Genomic DNA, 18,721 nt, shown 5'->3' on the forward strand with positions numbered 1-18,721 from the left:
CATCCACCACCCCTCCCGACCGAACCCGCCCGCCATGTCTGCCCGCTCCGCCCCCAAAGCTGATCTGGGCACGGTGCTCGTCGTCGGCGGCAACGGCTTCCTCGGACACCACATCGTCAACCAGGCCCTCGACGACTGGCACTGCCGGCGCGTCGTCTCGGTCGACCTGCGCTGCGACCGCCACCGCCGTCCCGACGCTGCCTACCACGAGTGCGACATCACCGACGGGCCCAAGCTCGCGGCGCTGCTCGACGACATCCGCCCCGACGTCGTCATCCACACGGCCTCGCCCGTCGCCAGCGACAACGCCGTCCACCGGGACCTCTTCCGCCGCGTCAACGTCGACGGCACGCGCGCCGTCATCGCGGCCTGCCAAAAGGCCGCCGTCAAGGCCCTCGTCTACACCTCGTCGGCCAGCGTCGTCAGCGACTTCCAGCACGACCTGCTCAACGCCGACGAGCGCTGGCCCGTCATCCGCGCCCCCCAGCAGCTCGAGTACTACTCCGAGACAAAGGCCGCCGCCGAGGAGCTCGTCACCCAGGCCAACCGCGCCGCCCCCACGCCCGCCTTCCTCACCGCCTCCATCCGCCCCGCCGGCATCTTTGGCGAGGGCGACGTCCAGGCCCTCGCCGGCCTGCTCGCCGCCTACCGCACCGGCAAGTCCAACGTCCAGCTCGGCGACAACAACAACATCTTTGACTTTACCTACGTCGGCAACGTCGCCCACGCCCACCTCCTCGCCGCCCGCCTGCTGCTGGCCACCGCCGCCGCCGCCACCACCCCGCTCGACCACGAGCGCGTCGACGGCGAGGTCTTCTTCGTCACCAACGACGAGCCCGTCTACTTTTGGGACTTTGCCCGCGCCGTCTGGCGCGCCGCCGGCAACCCCGCCGGCACCGCTGGCGTCTGGCAAATCTCCCGCGACATCTCACTGCTGCTCGGCATGGCGAGCGAAATCTTCAACTCGATTGTGCAGAAGAAGCCTACGTTTACCAAGCAGCGCGCCATCCTCTCCACCATGACGAGGTACTACAACATCACAAAGGCCAAGATGGTGCTCGGCTACGAGCCCCAGTGGACTCTGCAGGAAGGCGTCGACCGCGGCGTGAAATGGTTCCTGGAAAATGAAAAGGCGCAAAAGTAATATCATTATGGCGAACCGTGTGCCATGTCGGTCGTGGACGTTGTCTGAAAAGTGTTTGTTAGATGCATCTTGTAACTTATAACTAATCGAACTGTAATATAACGACCCTTTTAACTTGTCCATCTCTATGCGCGCCCCAACATGCCATTCAAAGTGCTGACTTTGATATACCATCTCAGTCGAGAGAGTCGTGAGTAGCACTTGTAGCTTTGCAACTGACAAAGAAGCCTCCTGCACACTTGCCACGGTGTGAAATCAGTGGCTGTGTAGTCCGTGAATTTTATCAGCATCTAGGAGCGTCCATGAGCACAGTGCCACTGAGACTCTACAGACAAAAAAGAATATGAGAACTCGCTTAACAAGAAAAGGGACAAAAGAGACAGCAGAGGTATAAATAAAACCTAGAAACAGAGAATAACTGACGAGTAAATCTTTTGGGGGGAGAAGAAAACTTCATTTCTGCATGGCTATGCTAATAAGTCTGAATCTTTCACATAGATGGGACTAAATAATCAAACCGTTTTCTGTAAGCCGGCCACCCCAAGAGAAGAGAAAGATAAGAAAGAAAACAAAAGAAAATCATTGGCGAAAGACAATTAATACCATGTCTCGCCGAACACAGCCACCCATGACGCTTCTCAGCGACTTTGTTTTGGTTGAGAAAAGGAGACTCCTTCACGCCGACTTTACCCTCCATCGCCACCAAAAAACACCAGTATACAATAAAAGCATCCTAACAAACAAAAAGTAGGCTCAGAAACTAGCAGTACACGATTCGGGTACAGCCGCAGAAAGCCTCACCCGAGCCTGATAGCTCGCATTTGGTACAGTTTCATGCATCTCCCTCCGTGAATCGTGTCTGCTTTCAGCCACCGAACCTGCCTTCACTATGCAATGAACGCCAGGGCTAATGCAATGCCACGCGGGCTCCTACGGCTCCTGCGCAATACAGGAGCCGAACGTGTAAAACCAAAATCAGACATCGATGCTTCAAAACCTTCTTCATTTTGCTGATCTACACTCTCAGGATCAGATATCATTTCCGACGCCAAGCCCGCCGGGATGCTGCTGTTGCTGTTTCTGCCAGCCAGAGTTGCGCCACTCGCGCGGATTGTGATCCGTCTGTGCTAGGTGGCCCTCGGAGCGGTTGTAGTTGGTATTGTGGTATGGCGAAGGATCGTCTGGGTTGCGCCATCTTTGCGGCGGCGTGCCCTGATTAGACTGAGCATAGTGCGGCGGCGCATCTTGCACCGGGCGCACTGTACGCTCGCCTTGCCAGAGTGACGGGTCAGTCTCTACCCTCTTGGGCGGAGAGCGGCTGGAGATATCTGGGCGGTTGAACACCTCGGTGAATTCAGAAGCAGGAATCTGTCCACGGCGGTCTTGGTATCGCTTCAGGATTTCCTTGGTTGTGATCTCGGTGCTACTGCTGAAAAGGTACGGGTCATTGAGCAGGGCAAGAAGATCGTCGGGAACCTGGCACATCTCCTCAATGTTGGCAATGAGGACCTCGACCGCGTCAATCACATAGATGGCTTCACTGTCCAGCGCAGGAGCCTTGGCGGCGTTGGTGAGAATGTTAGGCGCAATGACGGTGGCAAGGTTGCGGACGTCCATCTTGGAGCCAAGCTCCTCGTCCAGCTGGTGAAAGGTGCCGGCCCATTTCAGGAATGTAAAGAGAATTTCCAAACAGTCGCGGTGGCTCTTGGGTAAAAGGCAGCACACCAGGTGCAGACACCGCTTGCGCTTGGCGAGATCAGGAATCTTGGCGGCGCCAGTCCACAGGCGATAGAGTTTGTGTGTCATCAGCGGGTCCGGGAGATCACGAAGATATCGTTTCAAGATGGCGGCGAGCTGGATGACTGGCTGATCCCCAAAGTTGATTTGATCGCAGCCTTCATTGTTGACGCGATCAACCATCTCTTGCTGCTTCTTGATGTTGCCATTCTTGCGGAAGACACCTTCAACAGAGAGATCCATCTGACGCATGCAAGAAATAATATCGTCGATAATGGCAGGAATGCGCAAGGTGCCAGGTCCGACGCCGTCCGTCGATTCGGCACCGTCGCGCTCGATAATGACCTCGAGGGGTACTCCAAAGACACCCTTCTTTTTCACGTTCTTGCTTTTGTCGTTCTTGAAAGCCTTGCCCAAGTTTTTCCAAAATGTAGGCTGTTTCCTTGATTCGATAAAGGAGAGCAGCTCGTCGAGGTTAAACTCGGAGTCGAGCATCGGCTGCATCGTAAGCACAGCCAAATGACGTACATTGAAGTATTCGAGGGCAGAGAGCTCTGGGAAGAATTTACGGACTAGCCTAGGCTGGAATGGATCACGACCACCACGCACATCCTGATTCTGGCTGGCGGACAGGGTTCTCTGATGACGTGTGGCGATGCCAGTATCGGCCATAGCAGGGTGCCGGGATTCCTGTGCTAATTCTCGTTGTTGCTGCTCTTTCGATTGCTCGACGGCGACAATGCGAGGAATATCGTCGAGAGTTATGGCATCATTCTGACCAAACATCATATCTGTGGAGTTTTGGGGCGCATGCCTGTTGTCACTCTGGGCAGGCGACTCAGCACGGGGCCCACGGCCATCGTTATCCAGGACTCTTGATGTGCGGGCATGTCTGACGCTGGATGAAAGATGACGATCGAGACGCGTGCTCCTAAGCCGCCGAACCTCGTTAAGCGTATTTTCATACGTCGACTCCCGATGATGTTCCTTATCTCCCGCCGCAGAATACGACTTTGATCGGTTGTCTGCGCTGTAGCTGGGACGCTCGGGACCAAGCCCGTTGGCTGACTTTTCACCCGGAGCATATGGAATTGTGCCATTACTTCGGAGAATATCCAGCAGTCGCGCAAGCGCTACCTTGAGTAGAAACACGTATTGCTGTAGCTTTGACACGTGCTCGAGTGGTAGGGATGCGTCAGGGTGTTGTGGGGGCGTGCAGTTTGTGCATGATATCTTGCGGTCGGCGATGGTAAAGGTTGCTTCGCCGAGCGCACGACCAAGGTCACGGCCGCATCTTGAGCATCGTAGGCAAGCCAAGTGCCATCTATAATCGCTGCTAGTCGCGCATTCGTCCTCGACAGATCGCCTGCAGACACCGCAGTGATCCGAATCCTTGGCGGCGAGCCGACCATCAATCATATTTACTGACTCGTCATTCTTGAAGGACTCGAAGTCGTTCAAGTCATCAAGAAATTGATGAAGACCGTCGCTATATTTTGTCTCGCGTTCAAATCGCAAGGCACCTTGCAGACATATGCGGATCAAAAGTTTGAGGTAGTGTGCCAAGCCGGTCACAAGTGAGAGAAGTTCCTGGGTGACACCAAGTTTACGCGCATCGGCGTCCTGGGTTTTTGACAAAAGGGAAAAGAAGGATACAATCTTTTTGCAAAGCAGCTTTGCCTCTCGCCCATAGGACATACCTGTTTTCGTTAGCATGTGAGCTTCTAAACGAGCTGAAGACGCCTCACCCTTTTCAGACTTTTGAGTAATGAGATGATCCAGCCTGTCGGCCGAACGGAAAAGTATTTCAACATGCCAGATGAAGCGCCGGGCCACTAGTACACCATCGACATAGGATCCGTTGCTGACATGGAGCAGCATATCTGAGATGCAGGCTGCAGACGATTCCTCAAACGTCGACAATACACTCCATATGCGGTACACTTTATCTTCCATGCGCTCCTCGTCGACGCGAATCAACTCCCTGTCAGCAGGGTCGGCCAAGTCGAGAGGCGGTTGAGGATCGTCTGAAGGCTGGCCGAGGCGAACGTTCCAGAATTTGTGAATCATGTAGCATTCGGGATGCCAGTGCTGATTCTGACCATTGCGGAAGATCTCGACGAATTGCTTAAGAATAGCAGTCTGGCAGCCATTGCATCGTTGAGCAAATCTTGTGGAGTAATGGTAGTGGCAATAGACGTTGCCATCGTGTTCGTAGTAGCTGTCTTGGGCGCCGAATATGGTTTCGCACATGGAGCAGGTGAAGTGGTCGACGTGATATTTGCGGTCCAGAGCCGTTATGTATGAACCGCGAAGGGCGCCGCCGCACTGAAAACAAAGCAGGCCGAGCCGTCGAAAGTAGTCGGTTTCGCAGAGGGGGTACTGACCCTCGCCGTTCTCGTCGTCGGCAGGAAAGAATTTTGAGGCTACAATTTCGCCGCAGTCCTACGCGTGGTTAGTTGACCGGTTGCCAGCGCAGTGGTTGGGGAGCAAAAGGTGGTGGTTGACGCGCGCGTTCGCGTCAACACCTCAAGCTAGGTTGGAAGCAACATACTCTGCATTTGAAACAGTCGAGATGAAAAGTGCCGTCGAGTGCACGGACAAATTGGCCGGTCAAGGGCTCACCACACTTTTTGCAAGTACGCACCTGGCCGCTGGTGGAGCGACCGCTTCTCTGGCGCGACCTGTTTCTCTCGCTGCTCTTGCGAGGCGGCTCATCGTGCCAGGGGGCGCCAGCGGGTAACGAGCCAGGCAGGGACGCGGGGCCTGGATTGGAATTCGTGAGCCTCAGCTTGTGGTTGCTGTCGGGAGTCTGTCGGCCGGCAGTCTGCCAGGATTTGTCGTCAGCATCGAAGGCGGGTTGGTTGTTGTCGCCATGGGCCAGATCGGCTGGTAGCCCATTTGGTGAATCGAATGCCATGTTGACTGGCATCCAAGCGCAGCGATATCAAGAAACGCCACGCCCAGCGATGCGAGCGGTTGCAGTGGGAAAAAGCTAAAAGACTCGTCTTCTCCTCAATTTGTGCTTTTTTCTTCGCGTCGGTTCAGCGCGAAACTGGTTCAAGATGGGTGCAGAGAGGGGTTAGTGACGGAGCGGTCTGCATCTGCTCGGCTGGGGGCGCCAGAGGGAGAGTAATAGGAAGTTGGGGGTATTAAATGCCAATTGCGAATATTGGGATTTAATCATAAGGTAGGCGGATCGAGGTGCTGGTCGGGCGAGAGGAATAAATAAGTAGATAGTCGGTCGTAGGGGAAAAAAAGAAGGACGTTGGAAGGTTTGCGCGGCGTGGGTGGTTCGCGTGACGAGAACAGGGAACGCGGGTATCGAATGGGCCAGGGTAAGTACCTAGGGCAAGGTGATTAAGATATGGCGCGGGAGCGAGAGTGCAAATGGGCCAAGATGCCTTTGTGCACAAATAGGCGAGATTGAAACATGTAAACTTGAGAAAAGGTTGGTGGATGATGGGGGTCGAGGAATCAAGGCTGGGGAGGAGGAGAGGGAGGGGGGTGTGCCAAGGGTGGTGCGTTCTGGAGGTGAGAGAGAGCCAGAGAGAGAGCGACAAGTTGGCTTCTTTGTCAAGCCACGAGCCAGCACTACTAAACTACCTACAGAGTACCACGACTGACTGCCAGCACTAGCCACAAGGTTAGGTGAGGTGTGGTGCTGGTGCCTGGCTGCAGTGGCGCAAATGTGCTCTGTAATTTCCAGGCAATCTATCTGAAGGAGAACATACCTGTGTATCAACCTGGCAGCCGTGGTGAAATGAGGCAGTGGTCAGGTCGGCATTTGTGACTGCTGAGGCTGGGCTGACCCGGCCGCCCTATGTAATAACACCACTCCTTAGTTAGTACTCTAACTATAGGTATTACGGAGTAAATACAGCACCACAAAACGCACGAGGGGTTCTGGAAATGTACTCTGCGCCTGAAAGAGGACGAATACAGTATTGCAGGGGTCCAGACTGAGAATACGGGATTGGGCCTTCACTGCTTCAGTACCTAGCCAGCCCGCTTGGTGTTGTGGGTACGCGGCGTGTTACAGGCTGTTGCTTCGCTAGTTTAGCTTACCTTGCTTGGTTGCTTGGGTGTCTCCTCTGCGCGTGCCGTGTTAGTGAGAAGCTACCTAGATAGTGGACGGGGCATCTAGATGGAATACGAAAGTTAAGACGACGCTATTCGAATGACTGTACTCATTACAGTTTTGACAGAAACCATCTTGTATGTAACGAGCAGCTTGTTCAGCTTTCAACTTGTACTTGCTCGACTTGCATTAACGTGTGGGTCAGGACAACAGCCACAGAGGTCATGCCCAGGACCCTCCCGCCTCTACTAAACTAATGCTTGCTGCGGCACTATTACCTCACTACCAGTACCCAGTACTGAAATACGCCTGCCGCAGGTAACTAGCCTGTTGCTATTCTCGCCGTCTCTTGTGGCTTTCTGGGGGCGTGGAGCCTGTCGAATCCGGCCTGCCAGCCAACAGCCGGGTCCACGTTTCTCCTCCTCCAAACTTTTGTTTTCCTCCATCTCTCGTCTATCTAATTCCCCTCGCTTTTTGTGAGTCACAGCATCTTGTACTTTGCCCGACTGCATCGGCCGCGCCCCTTCTGGACCCTTTTTGCTAATTGTGCCGTCGTTCCGTAGCTCTCAGTACCTTGTTACCCCTCCAAAACCCCGCGCCAGCTGTTCCCGTCCCACTCATCGACCCCGACTTCGACATACTGCTGCCACAAAACCATCTCTCGCAGCCATGGATGCAAAGATCCTCGCAGCTTCTGCCAAATACCCCATCACCGCTGGTCATGTCTACAAGTACGGCACGGCTGGCTTCCGCATGAAGGCTGACCTGCTCCCCAGCGTCAGCTTCCGCGTCGGCTTGCTTGCGGGCCTGCGGAGTCGCAAGCTCAACAGCCAGGCCATCGGTGTCATGATTACTGCTAGCCACAACCCCGCTCCCGATAATGGTGTCAAGATTGTCGACCCCATGGGCGAAATGCTTGAGCAAGAGTGGGAGGCGTATGCTACTAAGCTTGTCAACTGCGCCACCGATCAGGAGCTCCTCAACACCTACAAGGGCCTCGCCACCCAGCTCAAGATCGACCTCGGAGCTCCTGGCCGTGTCATCTACGGCAGAGACACTCGGCCTTCCGGCCACGGCCTTGTTTCTGCGCTGGCTGACGCCCTCGACGCCACCGGAACGGAACACACCGACTTTAAGATCCTCACCACCCCCCAGCTGCACTACCTGGTTCGCTGTATTAACACCGAGGGCACGCCCAAGTCTTACGGCAAAGTCAGCGAGGCTGGGTACTACGAGAAGCTTTCCGAGGCCTTTGTACGTGCTCTGCGTGGACGTAAGATTCAAGGCCAGCTTATTGTCGACTGCGCCAACGGTGTTGGTGGACCCAAGTTTTCCGAGCTTCTCAAGATCATTCCCAAGGGTATCACAGGGTTTGACGTGAAGGTCGTCAACGACGATGTGCTGCGGCCGGAAGTTCTAAACCTTGACGTGAGTAAATACGTGATTTCATAAACCATAGTCATCGATGCTGATTGTTCAGTGTGGTGCCGACTTTGTCAAGACGAGGCAGCGCAACCCTCCCAACCCCAAGCCTGTGCCTGGCGTTAGATGCTGCTCGTTTGACGGCGACGCTGACCGTCTCATCTACTACTGGATTGATCCCGACACCGGCTTCTTTATGCTGGACGGTGACCGTATTTCTTCTCTGTGCGCTTCTTTCATTGGAGAGCTTGTCCGCTCAGCCGGTCTTGCAGATGATCTCCGCATCGGAGTTATTCAGACGGCATACGCCAACGGCGCCAGCACCAAGTATATCGAGAAGCTTCTGCAGCTTCCGGTAGTTTTTACCCCCACTGGCGTTAAGCACTTGCACCACGCCGCCTGCCAGTACGATATCGGCGTATACTTTGAGGCCAATGGTCACGGTACCGTTGTATTTTCGCAGGATGCCTTGCGTCTATTTAGCACCAAGGAACCCCAGTCCCCAGCTCAAAAGGACGCCCTCGAGACCCTGTCCGCCATTGCTGACCTGATTAACCAGACTGTGGGCGACGCCATTTCGGACATGCTCATGGTCGAAGTCGTCCTCGCCCACAAGGGCTGGACTCTGAAGGATTGGTCCACGACATACACCGATCTCCCCAACCGCCTGGTCCGTGTCGAGGTGGCCAACAAGGATGCCTTTGAGGCCACGGATGCCGAGCGTCGCCTGGCGAAACCGGATGGGGCCCAGGATGCCATTGACGAGTGTGTTAGGAAATACACGTCGGCGCGCTCCTTTGCTCGTGCCAGTGGCACCGAGAACGCCTGCCGCGTCTACGCGGAGGCTGCCTCGCGTGCCGAGGCAGATGAGTTGGCCAACAAGGTCGCACAGATTGTCAAGCAGTTTGGTTCTTAGGAGATGGTAGCTCTTGATAAGTTTGGAAAGCATTTGATGAATATGAAGCAAAGCATGGCGGCTTTGCCCATAGTGCCCATGTAATGGCACCCAAAAAGGAGGATGAAAAGCTTGAACAAAACATTTTGCGTTGGGCAAATCATTTATATCCTTTTTCTTTTTTCTGCAAGTAGGTAGCGCTTTACAATGACGAGTAGAAGAAATACATCTGTATCTACAAAGGCTGCATGTACTTTTTGTTTTGCAACTATACACATCCAAGTAGGGCTGGACGCCGCAAGGCCCTGTTAGCGCATCCGCCGGATCCTTTTGGAAAATTGCTCTAGAAAGATCTGGGCTGGTGATTCAATCACTTTTTTTAGGCACAACAAAGAATGCAACGCCGCATCCGTTTCTGAAGTACACGTGGATTCAAGTAACACCAGTCATACACGTGCGTGCTACTTGAGACGGGAGCGATTCTTCTTGGTAATCATCCACCTATTTTTCCTAGTTGTTTTATTACGTACCTATGTTTTTTTTTGGTTTGCGGCTGCCGCAATTTACTCCCTGGACCCCCTCCCTGCACATCCATGTATACAGTTTGCGTTGCTTCTCGGGTGACTACCCGACCCGATAATGACGGGTGAATAACTCCGTAACTACATACATGGTCCAAATGAGGCTGAGTAATCTGTATACAGTGCGTCTTTTCTTGAACGCCCTGCCGGCTTGACGCTTCGGCAAGCCAGTGATCATTGTGTTACTAAATATAGCTGGACGGGAAACGCACTTATTTAACTAGTGGCCTAACCCTTTGCTCGTTCAACAATGGCCCCCGAAAATCACTGTGGTGATGCAGTGATTATGTTTCAGTTTCTCGTATGGATCCACTCGAATAAACAGATCGAAACTGGACAGCGCGTCGTTATTATCGACTCATCATTATTACTGCCTACCCTAACATCATCGTGGTGCCGCCGAATAGCCTAGTCTTGGTTGGCTCCCACATGGTGTAAAAGCACGCCCGCACGACAAGGCAAAAGGAATAAGAGCTAGAAGAGAAGAGAAGAGAAGAGAAGAAAGAGAAAGAGAAGAAGAAAATTTCCAAAATTCAAACTGTGCTTGCTGCCCCCCCTCAAAAAAAAAAGAGCCAGGTTTTCTACGCCTTGTTCTTCAACAGCTGCCTCAGCCTCGACTCCATCTTGTCCCGCCCAGCTGCCGTCTTCCACACGTGCGGGGGGGCGTCGTCGACAATGTCCCAGTGAAGCAGCTCGTCGGTGAGCTTGGTCAGGTCGCGCTGCTTGGCCTCCCAGGCGCCGTCGCCCTTGACGTGCTGGCCGGAGCTGACGACGACAAGGGGGACGGTGCGGTCCTGAATCTGGCGGCTGCTGCCGACGTCGCGGCGGGTAAAGGAGTTGAGCACGAGGCTCTCCTGCAGGCGCGCAAAGATGTTCTTGCTCGTCTGCTGGACGGCGCGACCGTAGACGCGGTCCTGGCTGGTGCGGCCCTGGAAGAGCGCACCCGGCAGCTGGTCCAGCCCGAGCGGGGAGACGATGCCGCGCAGCCAGAGCAGCAGCCCGCGGGCAGGCGAGGCCAGCGGGCCGAGCAGATCCTCGTGCAGCGGGTCGACGAGCAGCAGCCCGCGGACGTCGCGGCCGTGGCGGGCCGAGAAGACGCGGGCGTACAGGGAGCCGACGCCGGCGCTGGCGAGCACCCACGGCCCGCGCTCGCCGGCGGCCGCGAGCGCCTCACTCAGGGCATCGACGGCGAAGCCCGCCGACAGGGGCGAGGGCGCGGCGTCGGACCAGGCGATGCCCGGGCGGTCGGCGAAGCAGTACCGGGCGATGGAGCCGCTGTCGAGGGCCTCGTCGGCGAAGCGCCAGAGGCCGTCCTCGACGGGCCGCTCGCCGCCCTCGAAGAGCACAGTCGTCTGGCGGCCACCGGCTGCGGCCGTGGCGTTGCCGCGACAGTAGACGTGGATGCGGTACTTACCGCCGTCGACCCAGTGCAGTGCGCCGGGGGCCGCAAACTTGGCGTCGAGGGCGCGCAGGACGATGGTGAGGGCCATGAGCACCGACGCCACCACCATGAGCACGTAGCCGGCGCTCGAGAGCAGCACGGCGAGCCACTCTCCGAGCGTGCGGCGCGTCTCGGCGCGGCCCGTCAGGCGCTCCTCCTCCTCGGCCTTGCCCCATTTCACGGTGCGGTCGACGAGGATGGTCCAGAGGCTGAGCAGCAGCGCCCAGACGACGCTGACGATGCCGACCCAGCCCTCTTCAGCGCGCGTCTTTTGGACGGCCAGCAGGATAATCATGTCGACCGTGAGGACAAACTTGTGTGCGAGTTAGCTTTTGCTTGTTCTCCATGCCAAAAGAGAAAGAAAAAAAATCCCACATACCGCCATGACGAGAGAGAGAATCCGGACCGAGCGCGACGGAATCTCAAAAAAGACGAGGGTAAAGAGCACATTGGCGAGAGCGAGGCTGGCAAAGCCGTATGCGTAGAAGCCGCCGCCGCGGATGTGGAAGCCGGGCAGCGTCGCAAACGTGGACACGAGCACGAGCACCCACCAGAAAAAGGTGACGAGGGCCAGGACGACGGTGGCCCAGCGCAGGAGCCGGATGCTCCAGAGGTTGTAGGGCGTGACGGCGGGGTCGTCGGGGGTGAGCATGCCGCGGCTCGAGTCGACGCGGTTCGGCAGCAGCCGCGTGTGCTCGTCGGGGGGCAGCGTGTTGACGTCGTCATCGTCGGCGGCGGAGGGGGCGCCGCGGGAGCGATCCGTGCTCTTGACGGACTGCGGCATGATGAATTGCGTGTCGTGGGGATGTTTTGCGTTGGACGAGGGTGGGCGCGCCGATGGAGCTGCTAACAGCGTACAGTGATGGATGCCAACGGCGATATACAGTGATGGATGCCAATGGCGATATATCGCAATGTATATGTAAAGGTGTGAGATGGACAACGGCTGGCAAGCTAGACTCGAAAAGAAAGAAGAGGTAGGGACATTAAGGTTTCCGTTGCTGATCCTGGGTTCCCTCCCGGCGAGCTGCGCGGAAACAGGCTCTTGGACAGAAGTGTAGACGTCATTCGCCCGGAGTGGGGGGACCGTTCGCTGTCGGCAGACTAATGTCTGTAAAAACGGGTGCGGGCAGAAAGACAAGGTCGGGGCATTTGTAGCAAGCGGGAATTGATTTGTCCGTGTAGTAAACCATCCGACCTTCGTCTTTGGGCACTGTCGCCGAGCTTGCTCTCCGCTACCTTGACTGGACTGGCCACAATGCTGCTCGAGGGCTCGAGGGCTCGAGGGCTCCAGTCTCTCGATCTCGATGGCCAAGTCCAACTCGATATTTATTACGGTACCTACAGCTCGGGAGCCAATCAGGGTACAGCGGGGCGATTGAGTTGGATTCAGGCAGCTTGTTAGCGCGCCTCTTAGCGGCCCTCTGCCTTGGTCATTTTCGACTTTTCATGAATAATCTCCAAGTCTCGTTTGAAATTTGTCTCGAGAAACCTCGGGGTTCATGCCAAGAGCCTACTCTGCCTCGACATCTTCATGCTATGGAGCGACACAAAGAGATAACGCAATGTGAATCGACAAACAGTAGATGGGTCGTACACCCCCTCACGTCATGCGAATGCACGGGTGCAATGGATTAATCAATAAATATATCAAAAAGCCTTACCAGGCGGGTATCCAAGTAAAAATACACACCGACCTGTTGTCACCACTACATGCCCCGATTCGGTCGCCATCGCGATTGCGCCCCTTTTCCCCCAATGACGCACAGGTTCCTCGCAAACACAACACCACTCGCGATCAATTCTCCCACGGCGCCACCTGGTTGAGCTCCCGAATGCTCGGCGCCGCGCTCGACGATGACCCGCCGCTCGATACCGACTGCATCGACTCCCCACCGTGCTTCCGGTACGCCGTCGGCCGATCCCGGGCCAGCTCCCTCGCCAGCCGCTTCTCCGGCGTCGGCCCCGACGTCGACGTCGTCGCGCCCGCCGGCAGCGTGCCCAGCGGCAGGTGCATCTTGGCCGCCGCCGCCGGGTCCCGGGGGTCGATGCCGTGCTTGCGAAACGTCTCGCGCTTCTGCGTCTTCATTGCCTGCGCCGACGGCTCGCTGACCGACAGCCACGTCTTGACCGAGCGGAGGAACGTCCTCTTGTCGCTGCTGCTGCTGCTGCCGACTTGCTTGGTCAAGGACGGTCGCTCAGTGGTGCTGCTGCTGCGCGGCGCCACGTGGTTGTCGGAGCCCTGGTTGCTTGAGGTGGACTGGGAGGGCCGGTGCATTGGTTGTCGTGGTGGCATGCTTCGAGGACCGTTTGGAGGGCTCATGTTCTGCGGTACCATCTGAACAGAGGTCCGGTGTTTTTTTTTTCTCCGGTAAGTTTTGCCGATAGCACGGTATACAGCGCCACGACCGAGATCAAGTTCACCGGCACGTGTTGGTCTGCTTGATGGATCAGACGCCCGCAGGTAGACCAGGAAATGATCGACAGCTGCGACACTGTCTAGGGTGTAGTCTGTAGGTGCGATTCTAGTACACCAACGTAGTTTTCGCTCACAGGACAGGAGACAATATGCAGAGTGGCTGTGTCGAGGTAAACGACAGCAAAACGAAACGAGAGACGAGAGACGAGAGACGAGAGACGAGAAAAGGAAAACTGTTGAGCAGAAAAGACCAGACGAGGGATCGACTGCGGATGAAGACACGGCGCCAGGAGGAAAGGTAATAAAACGATGGCCCGACTGCACCAGGGGCGGTTGCCGGCCGGCCTCGCACAGACAGTGCGCGATTCTCCTAGACCCGCGCCGCTTCGGACGACGCTAGCGGCTGGCAGTCAGCAAATATCCGTTTGGAGACAAGCCGATGAGAGATGAGAGTGTTGCCTTGTCTTCCTCTCTTGCCAAGATGCGCGAGGGTGAGCAAGGTCTTCCGCTGCCCAGTAGCAGAGCAAAAAGGGACGGGGTGGTGAAGTTATATTACGCCAACTGGCGGGACTGCCGTCGGGAACGATGAACCTTGCCGGGCTGAGACTGTCCAGTCAATTGTGCAGAAGTACGGCGTCTATCCCTTGTGTGTGTGATGACACAAAACGGTGGCGGCGGGCGGCGTGGTGGTGTGCAGTACTATCCGTAGTCAACCATCTCATTGCAAGGACTAACTGTCGAATAGAAAACAAGAAATATGTAGAGAAGCAGAATATATTCAGAATAAGATAGGGAATAAGAATACATGGAATAATGAGTTACTCAACCCAAATGTCAGTGACCGGCGGTTCATTGTGTCACGACTCGCTATGCCAGCATCTTGAGAAGCCTCCCACTTACAAATGAACAACTTTGGTTGCTGCCATACCGTCCCGCCATCTCAAACTCATCAAAGAGAAAAACCAGCTGCGACCAACCCTGCAAAGAAGCCCACAAATGCGCCGCATCATGGTCGGAGACGGCAGCATATTCCTCCCATATGTCAGCGTCAAGCCACTCGGAGCAAGGGCGGCCTTGCCTCCTCGTGAACTCGTGAACTATTGATTTTTTGGAGACTGTAGAACGCCACCGGCGACGAAAGCTGCAGGTAGTTAGCTGGAAAAAGGAAGTCGGGTCTGGAAAAAAAGAAATTATAGCCACCCCCCAAAACTAGCCCTACTCCGTACTTGGAGAAAAGGGAAAAGGAAAACTACGGGGATAACTATGTACCCCGAGAGCAGAAAATGATGAATCGTTTCTCGGGAGGTGGCGCTGAGACCATGTTCGCCTTGTGCAGAGCTGAGAGGTGTGAGTATCCGTACATGGGCATTTTATGACAGGTATGAAGAGTTTATTCAGCCTTTTATATGAAGGAGCGGGATCCTGTGCGGCAGACTGGAACCTTGGCAAGACGGTTCGATATTCGCGAGAAAACATGCGGCTGTCGACGGCATGTTCCTACGGATACTGCCCGACGCATTTTTACCTACACCAACCGGTGCTAGGTCGTTGCAGCATCCCTAGTTACAACTGCTCGACTTTTTGGCTTATTGGTAGTACTTTGATCACAATACGAACAGAAGACGTTTGCCGATTGTGATATATTTTAGTGCTGAAATGGTAGCAGGCCGAGCATCATGGCCATGCCCAGCTTCAAGCGGCGCACTGAGCGTGCGGCGGTGCATCGTCGCCCCCTCAAAAGTAGAGAAGAAAAAAAAACAAGCTATTCTTAGTTCACCGGATCTCGCCGATCACGGACCTTGGGGGTCAGGATCTTAAAAAAGACAATGGCCCCTGCATTCGTTGGTTGACTTGTCAGGGGTCTCACGGAGGCGGCGCCGGGGTCGTCGGTCTGAAAGACGAATTGCCGTCCGTTTTTCTTTTTTTTTCATCCCATCTTGCCTAATTAAACGAAATTCGTGCTCCACTTCATTGATTAACTAAAAGCGGCTCATCTCGGACAGCCGAGCAACGTGACGATACAAGATACATGCTGATGAAAGCCTCCGGCGGTTCGCGTGTCATTGAAGCCGATCCTGGCAGTCGCTCCGGCACACACAATTTGGTAACCCCTAGAAACAATGTTTCTGGTTCGCGAAGCTTTCCTTGATCTCACGAGAACTCTCGTAGTCAGTAGTAATACTACATCGCAGGCCTCTTTTGTCCAATGCCAAGCCAGGGAACCACCCCAATGTAAGAAATATAGAACTAGACTAGGGCTTGTGCGGCCCCGGATCACAACCATCCCCTCGCCGTTAGGCTGCTTTGCCCGTTCCAACCAAGAAAAAAATATGTGTCAAAAGTTTGATCTACTTTCAAAGACTCGTACCAAGAATACCAACAGCATGTATACAAGACTCTTGTTCGGTTTGGGTGCCCAAAGTTCCAGACCATCGCGGGGCCACGGACGGGCGGCAAACACATGGGCCGACCGCCGGAGAGTAAGAGTGTACGGAGCCGTATATGAGCTAGATGGTCCGCTCTTTTCAAAGCTCTTTGTTTTTGTGATTGGCACATCTCTGCTAATCTCACACGTTTTCTCATTTTTAGTTCCATTCAGAGAAAAGTGAAAAGCCAACATGCACAGCGTGGAATTGACCGACCGGCAGAGACATGCCGAGGGGGCGACGGCCGGCGGCGCCGCAGCCGATCCCGAGTCGGGCGACGAGATGCCGCTCGACGACGCGGGAAGCCGCATCGAGCAGCATCTGGCGCCCGTCGACGGCGGCATCGCCGCCTGGCGAGTCTTGCTGGCGGCTTTCATGTTTGAAGGCTGTCTTTGGGGTAAGTTCCATCTATACTGTATCCGCTTGGCCGGCCAGGCGCGGCTTTATGCTCTGTTTACTTGCCGAGATTATCATGGCTAAACGCATGGCTCCGCGCAACAGGCTTCCCCATGTCCTACGGTGTTTTCCAAAACTACTACTCTACGATTCCTGAATTCGCCGGCAACAAATACATTGGCGTTGTCGGCACCATTGCCTCGGGCGTCGGCTACCTCGGCGCGCCCGTCATGATGCTGCTGATCCAGCGGCACCAGCGGTGGCTGCGTCCCATGATTTGGATCGGCTGCAAGTTATCCCTTCCGTGTACACCCACCACACACACACACCTCGTCGCTTCACTAACCGGCTCCGTGTTTCTCTCTTCCAGGGCCCTTGTGCATCCTCAGCCTCGTGGCGGGGTCCTTTGCCACGACGCTCGAGGGCCTCATCCTCACGCAGGGCGTCGCTTACGGGTTCGGCTTCCTCATCTTCTACTACCCGATCCTGCACATGGTGAGTGAGTACTGGGTGGCGCGTCGCGGCATGGCCTTTGGCATCCTGTGCGGCGCCTCGGGCATCTCGGGGACGGCGATGCCGCTCGTCGTGCAGGTGCTGCTCGCGCGGTACGGCTACGCGGTGACGCTGCGTGCCGTCGCCGTCGCCCTCGTGGTGCTCACGGGCCCGCTCATGCCGTTCCTCCAGGGCCGCGTGCCGGCGGCGCAGCGGCGGCGCGGACCGGCGCCGCCGGCCGACTGGCGCTTCCTGCGCAGCTCGCTGTTCTGGACCTACTCGCTGTCGAACCTGCTGCAGGGCTTCGGCTACTTCTTCCCGGCGCTGTACCTGCCGTCGTACGCCAGCGCGCTCGGGCTCGGCGAGCGCAGCGGCGCGCTGCTGCTCGCCGTCATGAGCGTCGCCCAGGTCTGCGGCCAGTTCGCCTTTGGCTACCTCTCGGACCGCAAGATCTCGACAAACGTGCTCGCCGCCACGGCCGTCGCCGTCGCCTCCGTCGCCTGCCTCGCCATGTGGCAGCCGGCCCGCTCGCTCGCGCCGCTCGTGTGCTTCGCCGTCGCCTACGGCTTCTTCGCCGCCGGCTACACGGCCATGTGGGCGCGCATGAGCACCAACGTCTGCCAGGGCGATGCCGCCTCGGCCCCCATGGTCTACGGCCTGCTCAACTTTGGCAAGGGCCTCGGCAACATCTTTTCCGGCCCCATCGGCGGCAACCTGATCGCCTCCGCCGGCAGCCAGTTTGGCGGCGACGCGCTGGCGTACCGGTGGGTGGTCGTGTTTACGGGTATCTGCATGCTGGCGAGCGCTGGAACGCTTGCGGCCAAATACTTGAAGCCTGCAAGGATGCTTTTTAATGCATAGACAGGCTTTTGGGTATCAGCTCAATTTACATCTGCATGGCGCTTTCAGTTTCGGGAATGGGTGGTTTACGATACAACGGCCGTTATGAGGTGGCGTTTTTTGCTATTTTTTTTTTATTTGAGAATCTTTTTTCGACATTGCATGAAACAATAAACATGAATATCCTTATAAAGAAGATTAGTCAAATTATTATTCATATGTATTCAATGAAAAGCTGTGGCGGCACTTGGGAGCCACTCTCGTCATGCGCCCCGCCATGTTGCCTTAGTGTTGCCTATTTGCCTTGTTCATCAAGAATCTAGAACCTACCAGCATCGAATTTCCTACAACGCCATCATTCAGCGGACGCACGTTCGTCAAGCCCTTGGCGGCCGACCACTCCTGCAACCCACGAACCAAAAATAGCCATCAAACCCGACGCTCTACCCCGTCAACAAAACTTTTGTCCCTCCAGAAGCGCCTGCGGCCGCTGCCGCCGTCCTCCCCCCGCCCCCGCCAACCTGCAGCGCATAATCACATCGCGAAACCCCTCCAAGAATCACGATGCCTGCGCTCACCCTCTCAACAACGAACAAGACACGCGCCCCCAGCGCGACAACAACGACGACGACGTCGACAACGCAGCCGCGCGCCGCCTCGCCGGCTGACGGGCCGCCCATGTCCCCCATCACCCCTCCACTACAAGCCACGCGGCTCCCTGGCGACACCACCACCACCGCTACCGGCTCCTCGTCGCGGCCAGCCTTGACACACACGACACAGGAAACACCCGTCACGCTGCCCCTCGCACCCGGACCCGAGCCTCTCGACTTCGACGCCAACCCGG

At 56.1% G+C, this 18,721-nt stretch overlaps 6 protein-coding genes across 6 annotated transcripts; 3 read left to right on the top strand and 3 right to left on the bottom strand.

Annotated features, from left to right (window-relative positions):
• Positions 1–34: 34 nt before the first annotated feature.
• CCM_07037 (C-3 sterol dehydrogenase/C-4 decarboxylase family protein) lies at positions 35–1,144 on the top strand (the record flags this gene model as incomplete). The annotated part of the gene is made up of 1 exon (XM_006672175.1): positions 35–1,144. The coding sequence occupies one exon, from the start codon at positions 35–37 to the stop codon at positions 1,142–1,144; it is 1,110 nt and encodes a 369-aa protein (XP_006672238.1).
• A 1,029-nt stretch (positions 1,145–2,173) lies between these two features.
• On the bottom strand, positions 2,174–5,801 carry CCM_07038 (Rho GTPase activator (Lrg11), putative; the record flags this gene model as incomplete). The annotated part of the gene is made up of 2 exons (XM_006672176.1): positions 2,174–5,326; positions 5,529–5,801. 2 exons carry the CDS (start codon positions 5,799–5,801, stop codon positions 2,174–2,176), a joined length of 3,426 nt encoding a protein of 1,141 aa, XP_006672239.1.
• A 1,830-nt stretch (positions 5,802–7,631) lies between these two features.
• CCM_07039 (N-acetylglucosamine-phosphate mutase) lies at positions 7,632–9,300 on the top strand (the record flags this gene model as incomplete). The annotated part of the gene is made up of 2 exons (XM_006672177.1): positions 7,632–8,390; positions 8,422–9,300. 2 exons carry the CDS (start codon positions 7,632–7,634, stop codon positions 9,298–9,300), a joined length of 1,638 nt encoding a protein of 545 aa, XP_006672240.1.
• A 1,141-nt stretch (positions 9,301–10,441) lies between these two features.
• On the bottom strand, positions 10,442–12,085 carry CCM_07040 (uncharacterized protein; the record flags this gene model as incomplete). The annotated part of the gene is made up of 2 exons (XM_006672178.1): positions 10,442–11,614; positions 11,681–12,085. 2 exons carry the CDS (start codon positions 12,083–12,085, stop codon positions 10,442–10,444), a joined length of 1,578 nt encoding a protein of 525 aa, XP_006672241.1.
• Positions 12,086–13,099: 1,014 nt separating this feature from the next.
• CCM_07041 (uncharacterized protein) lies at positions 13,100–15,089 on the bottom strand (the record flags this gene model as incomplete). Its single annotated transcript, XM_006672179.1, has 4 exons — positions 13,100–13,812; positions 14,158–14,228; positions 14,649–14,835; positions 14,990–15,089. 4 exons carry the CDS (start codon positions 15,087–15,089, stop codon positions 13,100–13,102), a joined length of 1,071 nt encoding a protein of 356 aa, XP_006672242.1.
• Positions 15,090–16,338: 1,249 nt separating this feature from the next.
• CCM_07042 (Major facilitator superfamily transporter) lies at positions 16,339–17,895 on the top strand (the record flags this gene model as incomplete). Its single annotated transcript, XM_006672180.1, has 3 exons — positions 16,339–16,543; positions 16,648–16,848; positions 16,913–17,895. 3 exons carry the CDS (start codon positions 16,339–16,341, stop codon positions 17,893–17,895), a joined length of 1,389 nt encoding a protein of 462 aa, XP_006672243.1.
• Positions 17,896–18,721: the final 826 nt, after the last annotated feature.

This window comes from Cordyceps militaris, assembly GCF_000225605.1.
Source record: "Cordyceps militaris CM01 unplaced genomic scaffold CCM_S00005, whole genome shotgun sequence".
Lineage (NCBI taxonomy): Eukaryota > Fungi > Ascomycota > Sordariomycetes > Hypocreales > Cordycipitaceae > Cordyceps > Cordyceps militaris.